This window comes from Triplophysa rosa, linkage group LG9 (genome assembly GCF_024868665.1).
Source record: "Triplophysa rosa linkage group LG9, Trosa_1v2, whole genome shotgun sequence".
In the NCBI taxonomy this organism is placed as follows: Eukaryota; Metazoa; Chordata; class Actinopteri; order Cypriniformes; family Nemacheilidae; genus Triplophysa; species Triplophysa rosa.
Genome location: NC_079898.1, coordinates 17,680,744 through 17,705,952, shown reverse-complemented (window position 1 = coordinate 17,705,952; position 25,209 = coordinate 17,680,744). Strand labels below are relative to the sequence as shown.

The following is a 25,209-nucleotide window of genomic DNA, read 5'->3' as shown; positions in this document are numbered from 1 at the left end:
GAAATTTAATCTTTTTTGTTTAAAAGGCATTGTTTTGCATAATTGGTAAGCATGATAGATTTAATGTGGAATTACAAATTGTGTCTATGATTATTTTCTAATATTTGTAAATTATTGTAAATGATCAAGTAACTCATTATATCAGTTTCACTCTGTGTAACTTATCTAGTATTGCCTATTCACTCAAGTATAAATGATTTAATCAGAAAACAAAGGGCTTTAGTACAAAGGAATTCAAATTCCAGACCAATTACAGTACATGTTTAATTTTTGTTGTTCTTGTGAAATATGCCGTTTTATATTCTACAATAACAGTCCTTTACAACAGAATATCAATCAATAAAAAGAGAATGTTCTACACTGGTGGTCTTTTGAGAAGAAATTGAAACCCTTATCTATTTTACCAAATCTGCATGTAGATATTGTAGCAAATGGTAAAACGACTGTTACTGTAATAATCCAATACAAACTATCAGCTGTACAGTCACTGTAAGTGTAAAGAGTGACAGCTCAATAACACCTGTTGTGAAGTGAACAGAAAGAAAATCGATTGGCTCAGACTGGGCTGCTTCCCACCCACCCAACACACCCGACACACAAAGGCTTGTTGTGTAACTGAATGAGCGCTTTACTGTCGCCCTGCGTAAATACGTATTGTGGCAGGAGTTATGTTCATTAAGACATTCTTTCGCGGATTGTGGCGAAGAGAGAGAATCTTTACATAATTGCGTTTATGCCTTTTCACGTGAAATGCTCCTTTAAAATAAGGTTTCGTTTAAATACACCTAGATACAGCGAGGGCGAGCGGACTGTGAAGGCGCACTCTGGTTTCTGCACAGTTAGCGCCACACATTACATACAAAAATGGTTACGTCGTATCCTTTACCGAAGGGATTTTCCGATTTCGATGTGTTCTCCCTTGGATCTTGCCTGCTCGTGGAGGGTAAGAGCTATTGCTGGATTTCTGGATATGTACATATAGCCATGGAGGGATGCCCTTTGCGCGCTGTCTATTCTGGAACAGTGGTTAAATAACTGCCAGGTTGTGGCGAAACAAGTACCAATTGTTTTAAGCGGTGATTTAATTTTCCATATGAAGACCATATGCATTATGCATAACTGTTGCGTAACTGGGGTTTGCGCGCTTGTTCATATGTTTTCTATATTTTCTGAAGGTCTCCTCGGTTTCTTCCTGAATGCCGTGACCGTAGTTGCTTTTCTTAAAATAAGAGAATTACGGACCCCGAGTAATTTTCTTGTCTTCAGCCTGGCTTTGGCAGATATGGGGATTTCTATGAACGCCACCGTTGCAGCCTTCTCCAGCTTTTTAAGGTGAGCCAGGACACGTTTCTCATGTTGATGTTTTTAACTGCACCGCTAGAGGCTAGGATACACTATGAGATGGATGTAGTGCCCGTTTGTAAATAAGGATTAAGAGAGGCTTGTTAATGTAAATGACCAAATCTTGTAATTAGTATAAACTTTTAGATTAAATTATTATGTAATCATTGTGTTTACGTGTAGCTATATGCATAAGATACAGAAAACTCTTTAGGCCTTTTTGTATTTTATAATACTTGATCGTTAAACTCTTAGATACTGGCCTTATGGATCAGATGGATGCCAGACCCATGGCTTCCAAGGTTTTCTGACCGCACTTGCCAGCATACACTTCATCGCAGCCATTGCTTGGGACAGATACCATCAGTATTGTACCAGTGAGTAACATGACCAGAGAAAGTTCGTACAGAGAACAAATGAGATGCATCACACCCCATGATCAAAACTTTGTTGGATGTGAGAGCCTTTGTTGTGGATCAGCCCACCCACATTGCTAAGACCACCTGCTAAATTTCCAGCCCAATCTTTCTGTCAAAGGCCTATCACCCAAGACCATTGTTTCCAATAAACCATTTGCGGATGTTTACTATTACAATTTGTGTATTAAAATTGAGCAACTCAGTTCTAGCAATCAGGTCAACATTTATCATTAGAAATAAAATACAAATAGCATCATCCATTGTACCTTTTTTATTAGGGACAAAGTTGCAGTGGAGCGGTGCTATCAGCCTGGTCATTTTCATCTGGTTGTTCACTGCCTTCTGGTCTGCCATGCCTCTGATTGGCTGGGGAGAATATGACTATGAGCCGCTGGGGACCTGCTGCACTCTGGACTACAGCAAGGGTGACAGGTAAGATCACAGTTATCAGCATGCCATCATGACATGTACATGAATTATATCAAATGGCCTACAGATTGTGTGGATTGCAACATATACAGTAAAAAATAGTTTTCTGGATCAGACATAATTCTGACCAATTTATAAAGGATAATGTTACGGTGATATGCTATGACTTTTTATCCTTGTAAATCTCTACCATGAAATGAGATCCTTGAATGGCAATAATGCTGTGTTGTCTCTTATTTTACTCAGGAACTATGTATCTTACCTGATCCCCATGTCCATCTTCAACATGGGCATTCAGGTATTTGTTGTGCTGTCTTCCTACCAGTACATTGATAAGAAGTTCAAGAAGACTGGCCAGGCCAAGGTAAAGTATCCTGTGCATTTATTAGAATTGGACATGAGACTGACAGGTCCATGTAGAGACCCCAGGTATACATTTCCCACAATGTTGCGTAATACTATTATTCATGGTGACTGAGTAGAGCAGAATTTTTTTTTGCCTGAGAGCACAATGGCGTTGTGAACTTCTCTTCACTTGCAAGTGACCTCTCATCCAGGTCAGAACTATTACGTAACACAAAAAATGTATCACATTATTCATGGGACAGTTTGCCTGCACTACACACAGAATGAAATGATGTGACTGAATGTGATTTATAGCTGTAATTGTAAAACAGAATTCGTTTGATTAGTCGTATAAGGAGACCTGTACTGCTGAATTGCATTCTCTTCTGCACTCTGCATACAACAGTATGTAGGTCATGTTATTGTTTCTTTGTCTAGCCTTCATGTCCAATTTATCATGTCACATCTACACTCAATGCAAATAATCTTTTTGTTGCTTTATGAAGTTTGAAGTTCTTTTTCTGCTTAACAATGCTAAGATTGAATTAAAGCAGAAAGTACATTTAAAATGATAAAAATATAATATATAAAATAAGATATAAAACAATAATAGAGATATGAAATATGCATCCATTCAGTCACGCACAAAGAGCATAAAAAAGTATAAAACATTCAAGTACAACTGCAGACGGGGACCCTAAGCATCCACATTACATTCATTGAACAGTCTAATACCAAAAGGAATGGTAGAACTTGCATAACGTGTTGTCCTTGCTTGGGGTAATGTCAAATTGCTTAAGAAGCCGACCAGCTTTTTCACCCCTGGTTGGTGGAAAAATATCATGGAAAGAATGATCATTCTGTGCCTTCTCTTGTATTCATTTAATGGTGGCTTGCTCTCTCCGCCCTTGTAAATCAGGCAGATGTATTGATGTGTTGGTGAATCTCTCAATGATTCGTTGTGCTCTCCTTTGAATTCTTCCCAGCAAAGCGGCTTGCTTTTTTGTGCAACCTACTAACAGCACATTTGCCTACTCCAGACAGGGTCTGATCAAGGAGCAGTACTGACTAGATCATCAGCAGAGGCTCCATGTTTTGCAAAAACTGTCAGAAAGTGAAGACGTTGAGATGCCATTTTTACATACTCGTCAATATGAGAATTTCTTTTTAATTGATTGTCTAGAGATGATACCCTAGGTATTTTGACTGTAATACCACAGGAACCTCCTGTCCTCCCAGAATAAGTGGTGGTGGTTGTGCTGGATTTTTTGCAAAACATATCCTCATTTCGACAGAATTTTTTCCATTTAAGAGCATTGTTGTTATTTTGTGCCCAAGTTTCCAAAGCAAGTGCCTCCATCTTTTTGTCTATTTCTATGTCTTTTAGATTTACAGCTCGTGATATACCAATATCGTCTGCATAAACTGTATCCCGTGTATCGCCAAAAATGACTTCAAGAGTTGACATATGGAGTAAAAACAGATATGGTGACACAACTCCACGTTGGGGAATCCTGTTCTTAACCAAAGGATCTGTTTAGGCTAATAAGCATACTGATTGTTGCATTCATTCAGAACTGTTGGCAAGTTTCTTCTACACAAACCTCTCTTGTATTGACAGATATTAGCTTCTTTTACCATGCCGTTGGTAAAATTCCCAATTGATATGAGGTATTGATCAGATGTGCTATAACTGGTGCCAAATCTTCTGCGTGGTTCCTGAGAAGCCAAGGAGGTATATCATCAGGGCCACTTGCTTTCCGTGTATCTAACCTTAAGGGCTTTTATTTGTCCTATACTACACAGTTCATGTGTTTTTGTTGGTTTGTCCAAAGGAACAATCGCACACATTATCACTTGCCCAGGCCTCAGCAAAAAACTGTTCGAAACTTCTGCCGCATGATCTCCATTCACATTAATAAGTTTTATCTCAGTTCTATTGCTTTTAGATCGCCCAAACTCATTGTTGATGTAATCCCACCACTGTCTCGGCTTTTTACTCTTCAGATTTTGTATTTTATTTGTATATTTATGTTTTGCTTGTTTGATCTTCCATTGGACAATGTTTCTTGTTTTCTTTCATTTTTTAGTTTTCCCATGTTTTGGGTAAATTTTCTGTCGACTTTTTATAGCACATTTGATTTCTTCAGCCATCCAAGGTCATATGTTATGTACAGTACAGTACCTACTCATCAGAATAGTTAATAGTGAAGAGTTAATAATGGTGTGTATTTTCTTATGTTACATCAAACTCTACTGAATTTGACATTCATCTTACCTTTGCAGGTATGTAGACTAAACTTTTTTTATCCTCTCTTCAGTTCAACTGCAGCACTCCTTTGAAGACTATGCTGTTTTGCTGGGGACCTTATGGTGTCCTGGCCTTCTATGCTGCTGTGCAGAATGCTACCCTTGTCTCTCCTAAACTAAGAATGGTGAGAAAATTACCATAAATGTACAGCAAATGACTTATATGATGGAAAAACTATAAATGACTATAACACGAAGTGGGAGTGTTGCAATAGGAGAGCAGCGTCTCGGTGTTGAACGCGCTGCTTTAGTTAGACTTCAGCTTTTTTCTGTGAACTTTTGTTTTGGCTTTTGTTTTTGCGGCGTTTAATGAACAGCCACAAAGGACCGCCTACTTCTCCTTATACGTACATCATGCGTAAACATGAGCGTGCTAGCCAGACAGGATTTAAAATAAGCCGGCTAAAAACCTAAAAGTTTGGTTTAAAGATGAAAAACATACCAAGCAGAATGTTTTCTCGCCATTCCATTTCTAACACACGCATACAGTGTTCGGCACTGTCTCACATCTGTCAAAGCAGAAATAAAACCGCTGCTCTCTGTATGTTATTTCTGTCATCTCCGGTCGCGCTCATATGTACATTGCATGCACTTACTTAGTCTATTTCAATGAAATATCTGAAAAAGCAAATACATGTACCCAGCCAGGGTGTATGGCTGGGTAAATGTGTATGCTTTTTCAGATATTTCTTGAAGAAATCAGGACAGAAGTGGTCAAAAGTGGACAAAATACAGCAGCAGGTGTAAACGGGTATGTGCTTCTTTCGTCCGCTTGTGATCCGATCGACCAAAACGCATCTTAATACCAGGCATAAACAGGCCCTAATAAAGACTACAATGAGCCGCAGCAGGGGGGCAGAAGAGCCACATGCTGCTCGAGAGCCACGGGTTGCCGACCCCCGCTTTATGACCTTCTTTCTTCTGCAGAACACAAAAGAAGATATTTTGAAGAAAGTTGGTAACCGAACAGCACTGGCCCGCATTACCTTCTATTGTATAGACACAAAACCAATGCAAGTGAATGGGGGCCAGTAAACAACATTCTTCAAAATATCTTCTCTTGTGTTCTGCAGAAGAAAGAAAGTCATACAGGTTTGAAATGTAAATGATGACAGAATTTTTATATTTGGGTGAACTATCACTTTAAGTACATGAAATTACCAGTATTTTGTTGGGCAAGTACAAAGTTCACACATTGTAAAATAAAGTGCACCCAAAAAAAATTGTGTTGTACTACAGATACAGGTCAACTGTATTCGGATAAAAGCATTTGTTAAATATCTAAATGTCACATTAACACTTCAAATTTTAAACACTGTGCTTAAAATGAATCATAAGCATGTTGATGTATTCTTACAGATCGCTCCCATCTTGGCCAAGACATCACCTACGTTCAATGTCTTTGTTTACGCTCTTGGAAATGAAAACTACAGAGGAGGAATCTGGCAGTTGCTCACTGGTCAAAAGATTGAGTCTCCTGCTATTGAGAACAATTCCAAATAAACTAACCACCTAATCATTCATTTAATGTCCTGGTACTGTAGTTTTTAACAGGTATTGACATCTTTGCTTATGTCATTTTTGGTGTATATTTATGTGCCTCAGATGTGCTGAGCATTTGTGGTGTGTTATATTTAATATGACAATTTCAAGGAGTGAAAATGTCTAGGTTGACATTTTGACAAAGCACATACAGCAGGCTGCTCCTAATGAATATTTAACTGAACAGGGTCCAATTTTATAACTTGTTAGAAGAGAATTTGTGGCTACTTTTCAATATGAGTTAAGCTACTGTCAAAGTCAAAGATCATATCATCTAAGGTATAAGGTTTCTGGTAAACTGTATTATTGCTTTTATACATTAAATTACATTTGAAAATGTGACAGCAGCCACTAAAATTAAATAAACTAAACTAAACCTAATTCTACCATCACCATGTAAATTTATTTTAGTTATGTTGTCCAGAATGTAAAGTTTAACAATACAATACGGTTAGGAACTGAAGTGTATGTTTTTCCATAGGTGGAAATGATTTCCTACGAGAGAAGGACTACATCAATCTTTTGAGACTGAATTAGGCAAGCAACATCATCTAATCTCAGTAACACTGGAGCTTTTTATGAAAACACATTCCCCAGTGCACGAGATTAGCAAAAAGGAAAAGATTACGCAGGAGACGCTTTAATTGGAAATGTTCTCATGCCAGCGTTCTTGTTTTCCTCATGCACATTCTCTCTCCATTTCAACATTAAATCATGTTGATTCTTAAACAATCTAAACAAAAAGTCATTTCTTTACGCAGGGACACTGTATAAATAGGCTACTAGAAAAATGAACATACACTCAAAAGCTAAATATAGCATCTGGCCAGAGTAGTTCACCAAACATTTATTTTGAACACATTTGTTCTGCTGAACAAATACTACACTATATAGGGAAGTATTTAAATGAAATCCATAAAAAATTGCAATTGCAAACACAACATCACACTATTACAAATATTAAATTGTCCTTCTTGCTTCTCTGTGCTGAAGTTCTGACACATCTATGTTTGTGATGTTTAGTGTAATGTATATCCTGACTGCAAACTCTATAATACTGTATAAACAATGTGGCATTTCAGAAATGCTTGACCGTTAACAATCCATAAAAATTGTACCCAAATTATTGTATTTTGTGTCACAGACAATAGAGATGTAATGTTTGAGTGCAATTCTGTACCACAACACTTATTGTTCCGTTCAATTTGTTGTCTTGTTAAAAAGTCTACTTCAGGTCAACTTTCTCAAGTGCACTTTATCTTGTGAATGATGTGCAACATCTGTTCAGTGCATACATTGTCAACCAAAGTCAATTGTTATCACCCAAGAGGCAAGACAGTTAAATAAACATTGCTGGACACGTCTCTGTGTTTTGATGTTAGAATATCACACTCTCTAAGATCTCAGCTTCTCTCCAGTCCTGGCTTGTTCTCTATTTATAACATTTAACATATTGTAATCAGTCACAGGTTTACAATCAGCTTGTGGTTCAAAAGCTGAGTGAGGGGTTACGCTGGCTGCCTGAAGCCAGGTATTTTTCATTTGATCAACATCTTCTGTTCACATGTGAAGCAGATTATGCAATCATTACGCAAATGTGTATGGAAGCAAAGCAGCCTGTCACAGGATTGTTAGTTCACATAATCAAGTGTTTTTACAAACAGAAAACATCAGTAAATTAAAAAGTGATGACATGGTGGTCCATTTAATTCCAAAAAAGAAACCTCTGGAATTTGTTACATTATCTCTGTTTATGAACATTAAATGATGGTTTGAATAATTACCGTGGATACAACAGTCAAAAGGGACATTTTTGGTGTTTTTGCAGAGAAACTGTATTTTAGGGGATTATGGATATAGAGTAATCTGGATTACTGATGTGTGCGTCATTGCTTTTTTAAAGTGCTGCGTGCACTGTCATTTAAAACACGAAAGCCATTTTAATTTTACTGTACAAAAATGATAAAATGGATATAATTATAAATTAAATGTTTATACATTAAGCAGTTTAATTTGAAAATGAAAATTTGCCTAAATACAACAAAATTGGATGTTACTATTGTCTTTATCAGCATTTAAATGATCCACACATTTTGAGCCTCTATGAACTAGTGCTAAACAACAATGTCAATTTTCACAATATACAAACTAAAGAAATGAAAACAACTTCCTCTTTCTCAGTGTAATGATGTAATAAAATCAAATTTTTAGAAGAATTTGAAAAAAAATTAATTGAATTAAACCTATAGCAATTTTGGCAAGAAGTGCAAAATATAATGGATATTGCACTTTGTAGTTTACAATATGCTTAAAATAAAAATGGTTTCCATTATCACGTCCTGTAGACCTTAGCAACAACACTTTTAGATGTGACTTTTTGTATTTTTACTTTAAAACTGAGAGTCTATGGTGTGTAATGATTTCTTAGCTTGAGTTCATTTTACAAGTGAGCAGTCTGAGCTAACCTCCATTAATGAAATTGTATTTCCTCAACAAGGTTAGTTTAATCCTTTGTTTATAACTCAGTCAGACACTGATTAAACATTTTAATCATTTTTTCTGCATATTCTATTTCACATGATCATGCAATGTGGTTGGTCTACAGCTTGTTGTGGTGATTAAGAGAGACATGGTATTAACACATGGTTTGACCTTACAAATGTACTGCGATTTACTGACAGTAACAAACGATCTATAAATGAACACAAATTAATTTATAAATAAAGATCTTTGAACCATCTCTCATGTTATTATAGGAATAAAACAAATGAAACACAGACAGAAGATAAAAAAATATAAAATGTGTTGTGCGGATTTCAAATGACTCACATTACAGCGTACAGTACGAATGACAAGTGCAAACTGGTGACAAAAAGTGAAATATAGGATAACATTTATACCACAAGGAATGTAAGGCCCATTTCATTTGTTCTGTCGTAACCTGGGAGATTGTGTCTTTTATCAGGATTACATGAGGATCTTGATTCTCTTCATTTCAAATCGAAATGAAGTCAAAACCAGAACAGCAAAAAACTTTGATCCTTTGGGAACCAATCCAGTGAGGAGGAGGGATTATGGATATGACGTGCAGTATCTGCTTCATGTCTGCGAATGCAAGGAATTAAAACCATATTATTTCCAGTGAATGAATAGACTGCAAAAACAACATGTAACGTAGAGGATTATCAGTGAGAGCAAAAACTGAAAACAACAAACCCCACAGGAAACAGCAGATTTTAGCGCATGCCGTATGTACAGTAGCACATGTCAAGTGTATATACAGGACATCATGTGACGTCATCAACTGTTTATTAATATACATTTATCATGGGTATTCACATGATTTTTTTTAAAAACACAAAACTGGCAAAAATGGCTAATTTACATAGACCATTATGAAATATATTAATTGCATGGTACAATCACTTACTAAAATATAATATTTTTACAATAAGTAAACAATGTAGTTTTTTCAACAAGTTAACTGTAAATGATTAAATGTTTGGAAAACTAGATTTAAAATTAACCAATCATAAAAAGATTTTGAAAGATTTATTTTAAGTGCCATAGTTTTAGACTCTGTTCGTACCCTGCTGTCACATATCTTTTCCCTGCCGCCAGAGGTCGCCACACACCACTCTGATTGTTTCACCCTGGACTCCATTTCCCAAGATCCCCTCTGATTACACCTTCACCTGTTGCCTATCACTCAATCACTATAAGCCACACTCACTCCATTACACACTGCTCAGTATTGTATGTCCCACAGCTTTACCTAGCTGTTTCCTTGGTCCGTGTATACCCATGGTTTGACCTGTACCTCGATCTTGTTTTATGATTGTTTGCTGCTTGTCTTGACCTTTGGCCTGTCACTCGATTATCCCTTGATTTGCTCCTTTGGATATTGTTTGCTGACTATCGACCCTTGCATGTTTGACCACTCTGTCTGTTAATAAAGCTGCATTATTTGGATCCAACCCTGCTTTCCCAACCCATGTGTTACACCTGCACATACCTTAAAAATATTTTCATTTAGTTTTAACGAGTGCTTTAAATTATGGCATGTATGATTTACCAGGGACATCTTGTGGCAAAACTCAGTATAGCATGACTTATTCACCTTAAATTTAAATACAATTATTTACCATTTTTACGTTTATTTGGCCCATGATGCAAACTAGCATGTGAGCTGAAAAAATCCGAAAAAGTCATTTTGATGGGACATATTTTTTTGTTCTTTGTTATTTATTACCCTGCCATACCTAACACAAACAGGGGGGTTGTGGTTATGCAATCTTCTGGTGTCACTATTATAACATTATTTTTTCTGTAAATTACCAGTAGCAATAACTTCCATTACCTCCAAGTGTTTGAAGATTAATTAGGTTATGCACCAAAAGCTTTCTGTGTTTTCTGCGTTGAAATGCAATTCCAGATTCATCCAATATTATCTACTTTGCAGTAGAGTGATAAAACCACTAGATGTCATTAATACCCCATTCTTCAAGCAAGAAACGTTGCGACCAAGCTTGCCCAGCAGATGGCGTTAGGTTACTTCACTACAACCAAAATCACAGATACCGCTCGACATTGACGTGAAACCTTACTTCCGTCATTCATCAGCAAGAAAAGGGTGACTTTAAAAATGGCAATGCTTACACTTGTAACTGCTTCCTTGAAAGCTCCGAAACAAATCTTGACAGTTTACAGCTGATCAGTCTTCGTTTTAAAATATATGAGGAGCTGTCCAGCCAGCTGTGGTCCTGAAACACGATAAATTAGAATTTAGATGAATTCGTAAAATAATATAATAATAAAAGACGAAGAATAACAATAATAATAATAATAACATAATAACCATTTACATTATATTAAAAATATTAAACAATTACATTAATCTAGTAAATTAAATACTGGTTTAAAATGCTAAAAATGTTATGCACACGCACTTTGGTCGTTTTGGTTAATGCGTAATAACATCCCAATCATGAAACAACCTGTGATGAAAAACCTATTTAACCTTGATTTAATTACACAGCAATTTTTCCAATTTTGCGTAATTAATTACTTCACAAGACTACCAACCCTTTGGGTAGGGGGTAGATTACACAGTTAGCTACTATCTTTGTAAATAATTGTGTCATTTTTCTTTTGTGTCTTTTGATCCTCCTCTCCCCCTGAATAGAAAGGAAAAAATTACTATGTATGGAGACCAAAATAATAAACTGTCTCCAAAAAGTACACTGCTACACAAAAATCAATGACGTCTCAGTGAAGTGTAAACTCTCTGAGGTCCTGCATGTGTTTGAGGTCATCTCTTGGTGAGAATCTACAATAACATTGCCAGGCATCTTCCTCGTAGTCAGCATGCCTGTCAAGTTCTGTGACATAAGCTTTGTGGTCCTAAGCAGTTACTGAACTCGGTCAATATTTCGAAGTTATAAAGCAAAGCACCGGCGTTACTGGGTAGGGACTTGACGTGTTAAATTAGCATAAAAGACCCAGCTGGCTGGGGAACCACTTGAGGGGGTAGCAAACAGAGCGTCACATCCTTGGGAAAAAAGAGGAGCGTTTTCAATGGAATCAACATGTAAGCGCATCTACATTCTGTGGCATCAACGAGAAGACAGCTGAAGAGACATGAAGACATCGCGCTACAGGTGAATTAATTTATTCAGGTTCATTCCGCGAGTCGTGCAATGACAGCGTAAAGAAGGGAAAACAAGAGCGTGAATTTTGACTTGAGCACGAGTTTTGGCGTCCTCACCCGAATGACGGGTCATGATACGATGAAACAATACAGGCTGACAGCAGTCACTAGAGAGGAAATGCACGCGCAACGGAGGACCGCAGCGGCACGCGAAGGTAAAGCAGGAAAAGTTCGCCCGCGCGTTGAAGCCTGACTATTCAAGAAGTGTTGGACAACTCACTTCCTTTGCAAGAATCGCAACAGTACAGAAGAGAGTTACAGTCTTTTGGTTAAATCGAGAAAAGTGTGAAGCATGGCGACGGACGCATCCGGTGGCTTGGCGCAAACCGCCGCCGTTAAACTGTCAGAGATGGGCGAAAGAACTAAACAGTTGGGCACTGCGATCCAGGACCCCGAACGGCAAAGGAGGATTATTTTAGTCATTGTGTGTGTGGCACTTTTGCTAGACAATATGCTTTACATGGTCATCGTCCCAATTGTTCCAGATTACTTAGCCCGCTTAGAGAGCGAATCGGAACGTGCTCATGTAACGCACAACTCATCCAACAGCACGCACTATCAAGCGCAAAAAGAGAATTTCGATGTGCAGATCGGCGTGCTTTTTGCGTCCAAAGCCATTTTGCAGCTCCTTGTCAATCCTTTCACGGGAACATTCATAGACCGCGTCGGCTATGACATTCCACTTTTAATTGGACTTAGTATCATGTTCGTCTCCACCTGCATTTTTGCGTTCGCCGAAAACTACGCGACTCTGTTCGTAGCACGCAGTCTGCAGGGTCTCGGTTCGGCGTTTGCGGACACTTCTGGGATTGCCATGATCGCAGACAAGTTCACGGAGGAGGCAGAGAGAAGTCGAGCGCTGGGTATTGCCCTCGCTTTCATATCATTTGGAAGCCTGGCGGCGCCCCCGTTTGGAGGGGTACTATACGAGTTCGTGGGCAAACGCGTCCCGTTCATTGTGCTTGCTTGTGTCTGTTTGGCAGATGGCATATTGTGCTTGACTGTCCTCAAGCCCTTTTCCAATAGGACTAGAGAGAATATGCTAGTTGGCACCCCAATTTACAAACTAATGATAGATCCCTATATAGCTGTTGTGGCAGGAGCTTTGACCACGTGTAACATCCCACTTGCTTTTCTGGAGCCCACCATCGCTAACTGGATGGAGGAGACCATGGATTCATCCCAGTGGGAGATCGGGCTCACCTGGCTACCGGCCTTTTTCCCTCACATTTTAGGTGTCTACATCACTGTCAAACTGGCAGCACAATATCCACATTTGCAGTGGTTTTACGGGGCACTGGGCATGGTTATCATTGGTGCCAGCTCCTGTATTGTGCCGGCATGTAAAAACTTCGAGCAACTCATTATTCCCTTATGTGGCATTTGTTTCGGCATTGCACTGGTAGACACGGCTTTATTACCTACTCTTGCTTTCCTTGTAGACGTCCGTCACGTGTCTGTATATGGTAGTGTATACGCTATCGCAGACATCTCCTACTGTGTTGCTTACGCGCTGGGCCCAATCATGGCCGGTAAAATAGTACACGATTTAGGTTTCGTGCAACTTAATCTAGGCATGGGTCTGGTGAACGTCCTTTACGCACCAGCCCTGCTCCTGCTGCGCAACGTGTGCTTAATGAAACCGTCTCATTCCGAGAGAAACATGTTACTGGAGGAGGGAGCCACAGGTCTCTATGACACCATCAGAATGGAAGAACGCCTAAGTAAGAAGCACGGCTATAGTACATCTGGCAACTGTGTGCCTATCGACGAGAATGGGACATTTGCTGGACAATCAAGGTCCTTCTCCGAAGAAGAGACGTCCGAACCAGAATGCATATAGTCATCCGTCCTAGTTCTATTAGTCATCTTCAAAACCTCTACTAAATATAAACGTTTTTCATAACTTCATGAATTCATTTACATGTAGTTTATTGTCCCGATGAGATCCACTGGTAAACATCATACAATCTGAAATTATTAATTTACATAAATTATACGCGCAATGAAATACAATTTTCCCAATACAAATATAAAAATGATCAATGAAAAATGTACTGTATGTTTTCCCGCTGTACTGAGTTGTATTCAGGGACATAAATATGGTGCAAACACATTAAATATGAAGACGCGTGTCTACGTATTGAATGGGCCTTCGTTGAAGTTATTCCGCCAATTTTGTGCTGTAACAATTAATATGCAACATGTCACCTGACACCTTCATAGAAAAAATGATGGAACTGGTGTGAATCCTGCCTTCCAGTGTCTAAGTATTAAATGTTTAGGGTGTATGTATGGAATGCATTACTGTATGTTATGGAACATAATGTGTACATATGTGCATATAAAATGTACATAATTAAAAAACCTATATGTGAAAAAACGGTGAAACGTCTTGTTTTGCGGAGTGTTCAATGTCATTTCATAAAGCATGCATCCCTATAGCATGCATCTTTAAAGTAACCTTTAAACAAATAATATTTACACATCGTAAATTAATTTGTTTTATTTCGTTTTGAATAACTTTGAGCTTGATTTCACATCGTTTTACAAATTAAATATTGATATTCAGAAAACGGAAAAAAATGTTTATAAAAGATACAAGCAACACTAGAACCATAAAACCTCATGGTCTTTTGTCGTTTAGGTGAATTAGAAAAACATCATAATAAAGAAGAAATTAGCGTTCAAGACAGCATTTAAATATAAGGGCGAGAAGGCTAAAGATGTTTTCTGTTGCGGGAGAGAAATAAATGAGAAGTTTATACAAATAGGCTACTACAAAACATTTGGTTTCCTTCTACATTTCTTTCCACCCCCAAAAAGATTCTGAAACGATTCGTATCCAAAACGGTGTTTGCAAGTGCTTTTGAGAACAGAGGTAAACTAAATCTATTCGTTGAAAAATTACAGCGCAAGGTTGTATGCAAAAAACTTGCCATATTTAGTTTTAATTAAATTATCGAGCACTGTTATGTACAATGCACAATATTATTTTACTTTGACTTCAGTAAGGGTGTCTAATATTGCTCAAGGACTCAACTAACGCAACATAAGCAAGAGGTGGGCGGCAAGGTGGACTGCAGATCAGACATCGAGCGAATGGAGTTTGGTGGGAGGAGTCTAAAACAAGGTGCCGCTCCTTCAGCATCATTCAGCATCTTTCCCAAGGAACATCTTACGGAGCTTCTTGTTTTTAATGAATGGAATTCAAGAATGCTGTCTGAAACAGGACAAAGTTAACGTTTACCACTTACTGCACTTCCCGATGTGAAAACATACGGATTATGAACCTGTATACACCATTTGCTATACACTTTTGGACTCGACGGGAGTATGCCATTTTGGTGAGTATTTTTTAAGTCAATACTTTTTAGAATTTTAGCAACAGAAATTAATCAAGTTATTTTATCACAATGTTTATATATTTTATTTCATTTTAAATAGCAGCCCAATGTACAAAATGACCTGCTGCACGCAACAGAAAAACTGCGAAACTGTACAAGATGTCTTTATAGTATTAGTAAATAATAATTTAAGGTGAAGCATAACTTATCGCTTAATAACACTGGTTGGAAAGAATAGGTATGTTAAAAACTTGTGTGTTTGCAATGCAAAGCATTCCCTCACACCTGTCTATTCCAGAGGGACACTAGTGGAATTTCGTCTCGCTTGACAGAACTCTGTCTGTAGTTTCTGAGGATGCCGGTTTTGCAACGGGAACCATCAAAAAACGCAGGAGATCCCAGTGTAAGTTGCCTATTGTTACTTTACGACAACATTTTTTTTTTGTAATGTTTTGTAGCGTAACAATCCTATAGTTCAGGGGTCTTCAACCGGGGGTCCGCGGTGGAACTGCAAGGGGTCGCTAATTACTGTTTACTCACAGGCAACTTTCTGTTAAAAATGTAAAGCATGGGTACAGGAATATTACAACCAATGTTCTCTTTAAGCTGCGCACGTGCGCGGCCGCTCGGACTCATTGAAGCTCCCGCGCACTGCAATTATAACCTGTGTGTGTGCAGACATAAACATCCATTCAGGCAGCGGAAGCAAGCAATGGAAGAAACGTTACATCTGCATCATAAAAATCGGTAGAATTAGAATCAGTGCATTCTCTTTCTCCCTTCCGATAAAAGTACGCATGAAAGGAGTTGCTTGCAAATAAAGTGCATTCTCATATGTTTCTTAACTTCTTTTTAAATTTGTTAAAGCTGTAAAGCGCTAATTTGACAGCCAAATGACACCACACCGCTTCTGCATTGTAAACTCTGACAGAACTATCGTACGTGTTTAAAATCAATGAAACACGCGCCGTCTACTGATGGTGAACGTCAAACAAGTTGCCCCGAAAATAACGCGGACTCGTTGCATCATGTTGCTCTCCTTAGTCTGATGCTCTGCAGAAAAAAAACTCGTGTTAATTTTCGTGTAACAGCCGCGACAATGCTGATCCACGAGAAGACAACGGAGCTCAGAATTATACAATAGCGGTGTGTTCTACAACACACAGAAAAGCGGAAGAAAAACAAGAATGACAGTTAATAAAACGGCCTGATTTTACAACAGAATGCTTAAAATCTGCACCGATTTCTTTCGCATCCAGAGACAACCCCTATCTCCACCAGAATAGTCTTTGTGCCATTAACCAGGGGCAGTCATCTCATTGAAGCCTTAATAAAAACTAAGGTTCAAATAAATGTTTAATTGTCCATCTCACAGTAAAATTAAAATGTTTGATGCTGCAAATCCCTTAAAATAATCAAGCAATCTTTATTAAAAACAAAAATAATATACAGAAAAGTATTTAGCCTATGTGCAACAATAACATAATAGTGCTAATGTAATGTCTTAACATAATATTGCTGTGACAATAGGGTTGTTTCTATTTAAATAGCTCCTGTTCACACATTTAGTATAAGGGGGTCCCTGCTCCATGCATCTCTCATCTAAGGGGTCCTTGCCCCGAAAAACGTTGAAGACCCCTGCTATAGTTCAAACCTTATTTTATGACCAGCCATGGCTTAATAATATAGATGCATGTTTGTCTACAATGTTTTGTTTGCATTTAAAACATGAATGATAATTTCTATTTATGTGCGTTTCTGTAACTCGGCTGGTCGGCATTAGGCTAACAAAATTAATAGGTTCGATTCCCAGAGAACGCACATTAATACATAGCTTGAATGGACTATTGTAAGTCACTTTACATAAAGTGTCTGTCAAATTCTTAAAAGGTATTTCATCAAATTAGCATGGTCTTACTCTGGCATTTGAAGCATGAAGAATATACCAGGACTCTATCAATATCGTCTGTAAGGCTAATTTGACAAGAGACTCATTTGCAAAAGTTTACAGCCAAGCAAGCAGACGGTATCAAAACAGATGCTGCCCCTGACATGATAAAATATATTTAAATAAATGATACCGAAGCTCTCTTCATTATATGGTTTTAGGGCCTGCCAAAGCTCCCGGTTGCCCCGCTGCAGCAAACTCTGGACATGTATCTGAAGTGTATGAGTCACCTCATACCAGAGGAGCAGTTAAGAAACACCAAAACTATTGTGAAGAAATTTGGAGCACCTGGCGGGGTGGGGGAAATGCTTCAGAGGAAACTATTGGATAGAAGGGATCTTAAAGCCAATTGGGTAAGAACTCTGCAAAAATGTACTAAATGTAACTTTTAATGCGCAGACATTGAATTTATGTTTTTGAATGTTATTTGCAAACACCTTCTCCATCATTTGGTGATTTTATAATGTGTGTGTTTTCCATCCTTTAATGATTTTTAAGGTATATGACTACTGGCTTGAAGATATGTATTTGAATAACAGGTTAGCACTACCTGTCAACTCCAGTCCTGTAATGGTCTTTCCCAAGCAGAAATTTAGGTGCCAAAGTGATGTCCTCAGGTACTGGGACTTATAGGGACATTTGTTGCTACCCCACTTTAACTTGCCTTTTCAAATTTTTCAAATTTACAACTTTTGTTTTGAAACAGTTTAAATGCTTTTTTTATTATATATATTTTAAACAAAATGTAATAATCTAACAGTATGATCATTCTAAACAACAGTTGTATATTCAAAATTATATATTGAAAAATAACATTTTTTTTCTTCAACAGATATGCCGCTAATCTCATCTCTGGTGTATTAGAGTATAAATCTCTCATTGAGACGTAGGTTACTTCACCTTGTTTTCAACAGCAGAAACACCTGAACTTTACACTACAGTAATTTCTCTAATTCTGAAAAACAAAATGCTCTTCATTGCAGACATAGCCTCCCTGTGGAAGAGGGTCGTGGGCAGCAGGCTGGGACGCCCCTTTGTATGGATCAATACTACAAGGTCTTCACCTCTTACCGTCTGCCTGGGCCAAAGACTGACACTCTAGTGGCTCAGAGGAGTACTGTAATGCCCGAGCCAGAACATATCATTGTGGCTTGTAAGAATCAGGTAGGCATATTAGTGAATCCAATTAGGTCTGATCTGAAAGTGCTTTCCATCAAGTCATTAATAGACAAGTCCTATGACAGATGCTCAATGTTTCATTGACGTGTAAGAGATAGCTGGGAATCAATTATTGTTATGCCTCAGTTCACTCTAATTATGTTAAAGTTTGTCTCAACAAATGATCAGCAAACGTCATAGCAGTCTAGGCCACTTAGAGGATGTTTAGTTTGAGGTGGACTTGGATCCTGGCCTTGTAAGTCTATAACAGCATCCATGTTGGAAATAAGTCAGCATAAAGTCTAAAGTCAAAAATGATACACCTACATCTTTATTCTGTATTTGCAGTTATTTGTTCTTGACGTGGTGATAAACTTCCGCCGGTTGAATGAAAAAGACCTTTACACTCAGCTGAAGCGAATCAGAGAGATGGCAGACTGCGAGGAGGAGCGTCTGCCTCCCATTGGTCTGCTCACATCAGACGGCCGAACGCAGTGGGCCGAGGCTCGCAGCATACTGATCAAAGGTCAGACATCACTTAACCTCAACAAAACAAGATGTATCTGTTATCAGACCTGCAATTTGACATTAAACATTTCAGGTTGCCCACAAGAAACTAAACAGATTGACTTTATCTGGATTCGTTTATCTCCTACTGAAAAATTCCCCTGATAAAACAGGAAAATCTATACAGGTTAATTGAATGCACACATATGTAATGTAACGCTATACAATCGGGTTCAGATTCTACTAACAGGGACTCTCTAGACATGATTGAGCGCTGTCTGTGTCTGGTGTGTTTGGATGACTCGTCTGGCGTTGAACTGACTGACACCAACCGTGCTTCGCTGATGCTCCACGGAGGAGGAAAGGATAAGAACGGGGGAAACCGCTGGTACGACAAACCCATGCAGGTACTGAGAACCCAATGGGATCTTTAAAGTCCCCGTGAAATCAAAAATGTTTTTTTTGGCTTTTTGTCTCTCACTTCCATCATTTTGCACCTTACCTTCTCGTCAGATTTTTCGGACCAATCATAAGCTCTCTAGAATTTAGTGTCCGCCTCTGCTATTGGCCATTTTAAAAGGCCAGGAACCACCCAGTATGTCCCTCCCTCATTTCCTGTTTCAGAGGAAATGACATCAACGCATCAAACAAAGCTGCAGATTTCAAGGCACTTCGGTCTTTTAATAAAAGTGGCAAAAAGCATATAACCATCAAGACTCATTCTAATATTCAACTACTGTAATGATTTCAGTTTGTAATAGGTGCAGATGGATGCTGTGGGGTTGTCTGCGAACACTCCCCATTCGAGGGAATAGTGCTCGTGCAATGTACAGAATATCTACTAACATACATGTAAGTTAAAGAATCTCCCTCTATAGAAATATATTTCAAAGCAAATCTCTACCCAGAATGCATGTTTGGTTTGGCAGATTCAATGAATACATTCTCTTCTGAAAGAATCTTAAAAAATGTCTTTTCACTAGAACTGGGCATGTGAGGCTGAAATGACAAACTCTAATTAGGTGACTTGAGATCAGAACATTGTCAAGTGAATACACAATGTGATGGTTAACATGATTGTGTCTCAGGAGAGGCAGTCCTTCTAAGCTGGTGAGAGCAGCCAGCATGAGTGACCTTTCAGCCCCTAGACGACTGCGCTGGAAATGCTCGCCAGAAATCCTAACCTTCCTCACAGCCTCGACAGGCAGATTATAAAAGTAAGCCAACAGGATAGACATTACACAATTTCCAAATCTTATGTATGTCATTCTTAACGCGCCGTGCTGTAAATCTAGATTAGGTTAAAGTTAATTATTTGATCTATGCATCAATCTATGCATCCATTTCAAGAAGAATAAACAGAATATTACATTTGTTTTTTATTGATTCATTTATTTATGTATTCATTCAAATAAATAAATAAATTTCAGTTAAGAGAGAATAATTAAGTCTATAAGTATATTTGACAACAAATCCACTGCCAAATTCTACAGACTTGTTCAAAACTTGGACATGAATGTCAACAAATTCACCGGCTATGGAAAAGAGTTCATCAAGAGACAGAAGATGAGCCCTGATGCGTACATTCAAGTTGCCCTGCAGTTAACATTCTACAGGTCAGTTATCTCTATAATATACACCAGAGCCATTGAAAAACAGAGTTACGACACTCGAGCTTGCTGCTGTGTGGTCACGTGGTTCATGGAGCGCTCAATAGTTCCAAACAAATCCGTGCTGTCAACCTATTTGAATGGACTTTAGCAGGACAGACAACAGCAATTTGCATAAATTTGGCCAAATATATTAGCACATGGTGTACAGTGAATACTACGTTGACTACATTTATAGCAGAATTTTGTCTGGGGAGTAATATGTATTTAAGATTTATAAATATAAGATCTATGAATAGATATGTCCGCCAACTCGTTAAAATGTATAAACATGCCGTTATTTCACCAACTGTACAGCAAATGCGTTTGGGAGACATTGAAATGAATGGGCTTCAGTGCAGTGTTTGGAACTATTGGTCACTCCATGACACGAGTTATTTCCGCATTCTATTCTTTCAAGTCTATGCGAGTGTCGTAACTCTGTTTTTCAACGGCTTTGATACACACTGTCTAAAAGGGATATTTCACCCAAGAATGACAATTCTGTCATCATTCACTCACCCTCAAGTTATCCTAAACCCGTATAAATTTCATTGTTTGGTTGAACACAAAGAAAGATATTTGGGAAAATGTTAGCAACTGAGATTTCTGGGGCACCATTTTTGGGTGTACTATGCCTTTAAGATTATTATAGAGTCTTCATGCCTGACATGTGTCTTTCAGATGTCATAGATGTCTAGTTCCCACCTATGAGAGTGCATCAATACGGCGCTTTCAAGAGGGACGAGTCGACAACATCCGCTCTGCCACACCTGAGGCCTTAGCGTTTGTTAAAGCTATGACTGTCAGCTCCAACATCACTGTACGTAAAATGGCCTGTACATAACATTCTTACAATTTAATCCAACTGACCAGCAAGATGCCCATTGCTGTGTGTATTGTTAAATGAGGAACATAAGACCCCACTTGATTCCACCCCGTCTGCCTTTATTTTTGTAGGATGCTGAGAAAATGGAGAAGTTTCGGACTGCTGTTACGGCCCAGACCAATTACACAATATTGGTAAGTAAAAGCTAAATGTGAACCACATCTGTCACAATCATTTGTTATTGTTGTATCTGCTCTTACAATTTACCTCTTTATCAATCTGTGTAAACAGGCAGTCACAGGTATGGCAATAGACAATCACTTGCTGGGACTACGAGAGGTTTCCAAGGAGCTGAAAGTGGAGATGCCAGAGTTGTTTACTGATCCGACCTATCTCACCAGCATCCAGTTCATCCTTTCCACAAGCCAGGTTCACATGCATACCTATACATAAAAACAGATTTGTGCTCTACAGTGCACATGTTAACTTAATTTAAATAACTTCACATCTAATTTGTACCACTAGACTTACCAAACGGTCTCTTCAAATTGTTGACTTTGCATAGGTCCCAACCACTGAGGAGATGTTCTGCTGCTATGGTCCAGTTGTCCCTAATGGCTACGGAGCCTGCTACAACCCTCAGACAGACCACATCATTTTCTGTGTGTCAAGCTTCCGTGACTGTGCAGAGACCAGCTCAGATTTGTTTGTGAAGACTCTTGAGGGGTGCCTGAAAGAAATGCAAGATCTATGCAGAAAATGCAACATTCAAGCAGACTCCGCAGAAAGGATGGGAGGAACTCCCAAGAAGACCGCAAAGAAATCATAGCAAGAAACAAGAACCTCACTGGCTCATCCTACATCGCTTGAACCATATGGACGATGCTGGAACCATTTTGACAGTTGTAAAGTCGTTAGAATGGGATTTTAGGAGTCAAACAATCTATGGGTTTGATATAGAATCATACAGTACGTATGCATATTTTTGGTTATAAGGGTACATGGTTGAGAAGTGTAAGTGGAAATTGAAATTAAATTATTTTACTGCCAGTGTATAGAACAACATTGTGCAATTGGAGGAGAACAAATATAGATGCTAGAGAAACAATAAGTTTAAATGGCAACAGTAACATTGATATAGTATATACTGTTAATATAAATAAGATCATATATTATAGCTAATAAGTTCAAAGACTCCAGTAGTCAAATAGAGCAGAACGATTAGTACAAGTTTATTCATATTGCACATTTCATGCTTAGTGGTAATTTAATGTACTTTATGCATTTTAAAGCTCAAGAAATAGACATAAGAAAATAGGCCATAAATTAAAGGCTAAAGAATATAAAAGTAATACAATAAGAATAGAAAAGGAAATTTTATTTATTTATTTTTAAATAATTGAAATAAATTATATAAAAAATGGGGTGACTTGCTCAGGGTTTTCTTCAGTTCTAATGATAAGAATAAGCTGCAACGGAACTGGAGCAGAAGCTTCTGTTTAACTTTGTTCTTGTGAGTCTCAAAATTATATCCCAGAGTTTACTTTAATATAATAATGTATATATTTAGGAAAAATATTGCAAAATACATGTATTTTGAGCCTGTAGTATACAAACAATACCAGAAAGCTACTATAGTTTATATTGTATCGTATTATAATTTTAAAGTGTGCTGTGATGTGTGTTCTATCCATTTAATTCTCAAACTGTCAAAAAACAGGGGTTGAGCGCTTGAAAATAATCTAGTGAAAGAAATGGGACTTAATATTTTAAGAATATGGCCCATAGTGAATCAGTAATGCATGAACATTGTGTGTAGTTACATTTTGTGGAATTGTTTTAATTTCTAATGCAATAATACTAACAGGGATTGTGATTTGCAATGCAATAGCTGTAGGGCAAGATAAATCAATTCATTTAAGATGAGGTTACAAAACTGATAAGCATTTAAAAGATACAATCAGCATTGTGATAAAATGATTGAATATTCTGAAATGCCCTGCACAGTGTATGTAAACATTAATGTGTTCAAATTTAAATGTGCTTAAATTTAAGAAACTATACCTGATGCCTAATGTGCTGTATATAGGTAAAAAAAGAACACTATTTTTAAATGCATTTAATTTCTAGATTCTGTAGGTTGACAGTTGTGGTAGTTGATAAGGAAATATAAAAAGTATATTATTTTAAACATATAAGCCAATGTATTTTAGCACTTTACAACTAGCTAATTCAAATATATATTGTATTAAAAAAATCTTAAAGCAGTCAATTGTGCTACATACACTTGACTGTACCGAGAAAATTCGATAAATATGTAGAGAAATTATAGCCTTAGTGCAAGTATTAGTAAAGGGATATGTCCTTTGTGCACAGTGTTCTCAAGATGTGAAATCTGAAACTGAATGTTTTCTGTCAAACGGGTGGAGGAGTGTTTAAAACTGTGACATTCTTTGATGTATTTTTTTTTTTAAGTTTTGGTTTGCAAAAAATAAATGTCTATTTATTATTATTGTTGTTTTTGTAATAATGTCATAAAAACTACTAAACAAAAGTGCACTGAGTATTTCATATCTTTTATAGCTGTAGCCTAGGTGTACAGCGGCACAGGTAGACCCATTGCTTACATACTATGCTATAAAATATATTATTTTATTTATACTGTATTTTATTTTGCATTAATTACATTTACTTTTTTTGTCATGCTCATGATAATGCAAAAGTGGGTTTACTAGGCAACTTTCAGCATGGCACATAAGCTTCCAGTAAATTTTGTTTTAATTGGGAAAATAATCAATGATTGTTGCAATAACACTTAAAGATAATAAATAGAACACTTCTAAATAAAGACAAACATCCAAATATTATTAAACAAAAGTATGTTTCATTGATGAGTCATAAATGTAATGTAACTTGAGTTTGTATGTCCCTCCCACTTTGTGTGCACTTGACATTACAGACTCTCGGTTACTATGGAGAGAGGTAGACACACAGACGCAATTAATCCTCATTGTGCCGATTTACCAGTGACCTTTTTGTGTATTTATTGGTAATAGTTTAAGAAAAAAATGCCCCAGAAGAACTCACCGGTAATAGTACAATACGGTCCATATGAGTCGTGTGGTATCGTCGAGCACAGAACATGTCGCCTGGACGGTTTACAAGGTATTCACCATATTACTAACCGACGTTAACTTAAGATGTACTAGACAACAAACCAAGTTTACCAACCCGTTTTTTTATAGTAGGTCTAACAGAAACGACGACTGTGTTTGCGGTCGCTAGGGTCATTTATTATAATACTTAAAGAGAAAGTAAATTTGTCATTATATTTCCTGCAGCTGCCCTGAAAGCAGACGGTCACCAGTGTGTCCTGGAGGAAACAGATGACTGGACTACAGTGAAGCTTATTGTGAATGGAGAGTGTGTCTATACGTGCAGCATTGCTGACCTGGAGTTTGGTAATAGTTTGCGTCAACATTTGGAAACCTCTGGATTACAGCATGATATGATGGTTATATAGTGTCTAACTTTGTTCATAGGGGGTGATGGACGACTTGATCCGCTGTGCCACCAAGCCATTGACGCAGTGAGGGACGCGTACTGAATCTGATGCTTTTCGAACTCTACACCTAGATTTGCTTATTTGAGCATGCGCACTGAGTCAATAGCAAC

General features: G+C 37.7%; 4 protein-coding genes across 5 annotated transcripts; all 4 read left to right on the top strand.

The window, feature by feature from the left end:
• Window positions 1–588: 588 nt before the first annotated feature.
• On the top strand, window positions 589–7,749 carry rgra (retinal G protein coupled receptor a). Of its 2 annotated transcripts, XR_008963608.1 has the most exons (8): window positions 589–943; window positions 1,176–1,332; window positions 1,597–1,718; window positions 2,039–2,192; window positions 2,436–2,553; window positions 4,856–4,969; window positions 6,204–6,398; window positions 6,868–7,749. XR_008963608.1 is itself a non-coding variant. In XM_057342957.1 (7 exons), the coding sequence occupies exons 1-7, from the start codon at window positions 865–867 to the stop codon at window positions 6,345–6,347; spliced, it is 888 nt and encodes a 295-aa protein (XP_057198940.1). In that variant the 5' UTR covers window positions 589–864; the 3' UTR covers window positions 6,348–7,749. The 2 variants fall into 2 exon arrangements, 1 of the variants encoding a protein (XP_057198940.1); XM_057342957.1 differs by having other exon boundaries at window positions 6,204–7,749.
• A 4,146-nt stretch (window positions 7,750–11,895) lies between these two features.
• Window positions 11,896–14,460, top strand: slc18a3a (solute carrier family 18 member 3a). Its single transcript, XM_057342397.1, has one exon. It carries the CDS (start codon window positions 12,389–12,391, stop codon window positions 13,937–13,939), a length of 1,551 nt encoding a protein of 516 aa, XP_057198380.1. The 5' UTR covers window positions 11,896–12,388; the 3' UTR covers window positions 13,940–14,460.
• Window positions 14,461–15,112: 652 nt separating this feature from the next.
• On the top strand, window positions 15,113–24,332 carry chata (choline O-acetyltransferase a). Its single transcript, XM_057342118.1, is given in 15 exon segments — window positions 15,113–15,443; window positions 15,742–15,846; window positions 17,553–17,744; window positions 17,890–18,008; window positions 18,224–18,277; window positions 18,375–18,555; window positions 18,898–19,075; window positions 19,294–19,463; window positions 19,808–19,908; window positions 20,145–20,273; window positions 20,550–20,672; window positions 21,390–21,528; window positions 21,666–21,728; window positions 21,826–21,963; window positions 22,100–24,332. Coding segments are annotated over 14 exon segments (1,899 nt in total). The 5' UTR covers window positions 15,113–15,443; window positions 15,742–15,798; the 3' UTR covers window positions 22,364–24,332.
• A 270-nt stretch (window positions 24,333–24,602) lies between these two features.
• Window positions 24,603–25,168, top strand: lg9h10orf53 (linkage group 9 C10orf53 homolog). The gene is made up of 3 exons (XM_057342403.1): window positions 24,603–24,699; window positions 24,876–24,995; window positions 25,077–25,168. Exons 1-3 carry the CDS (start codon window positions 24,603–24,605, stop codon window positions 25,139–25,141), a joined length of 282 nt encoding a protein of 93 aa, XP_057198386.1. The 3' UTR covers window positions 25,142–25,168.
• The last annotated feature ends 41 nt before the right edge of the window (window positions 25,169–25,209 follow it).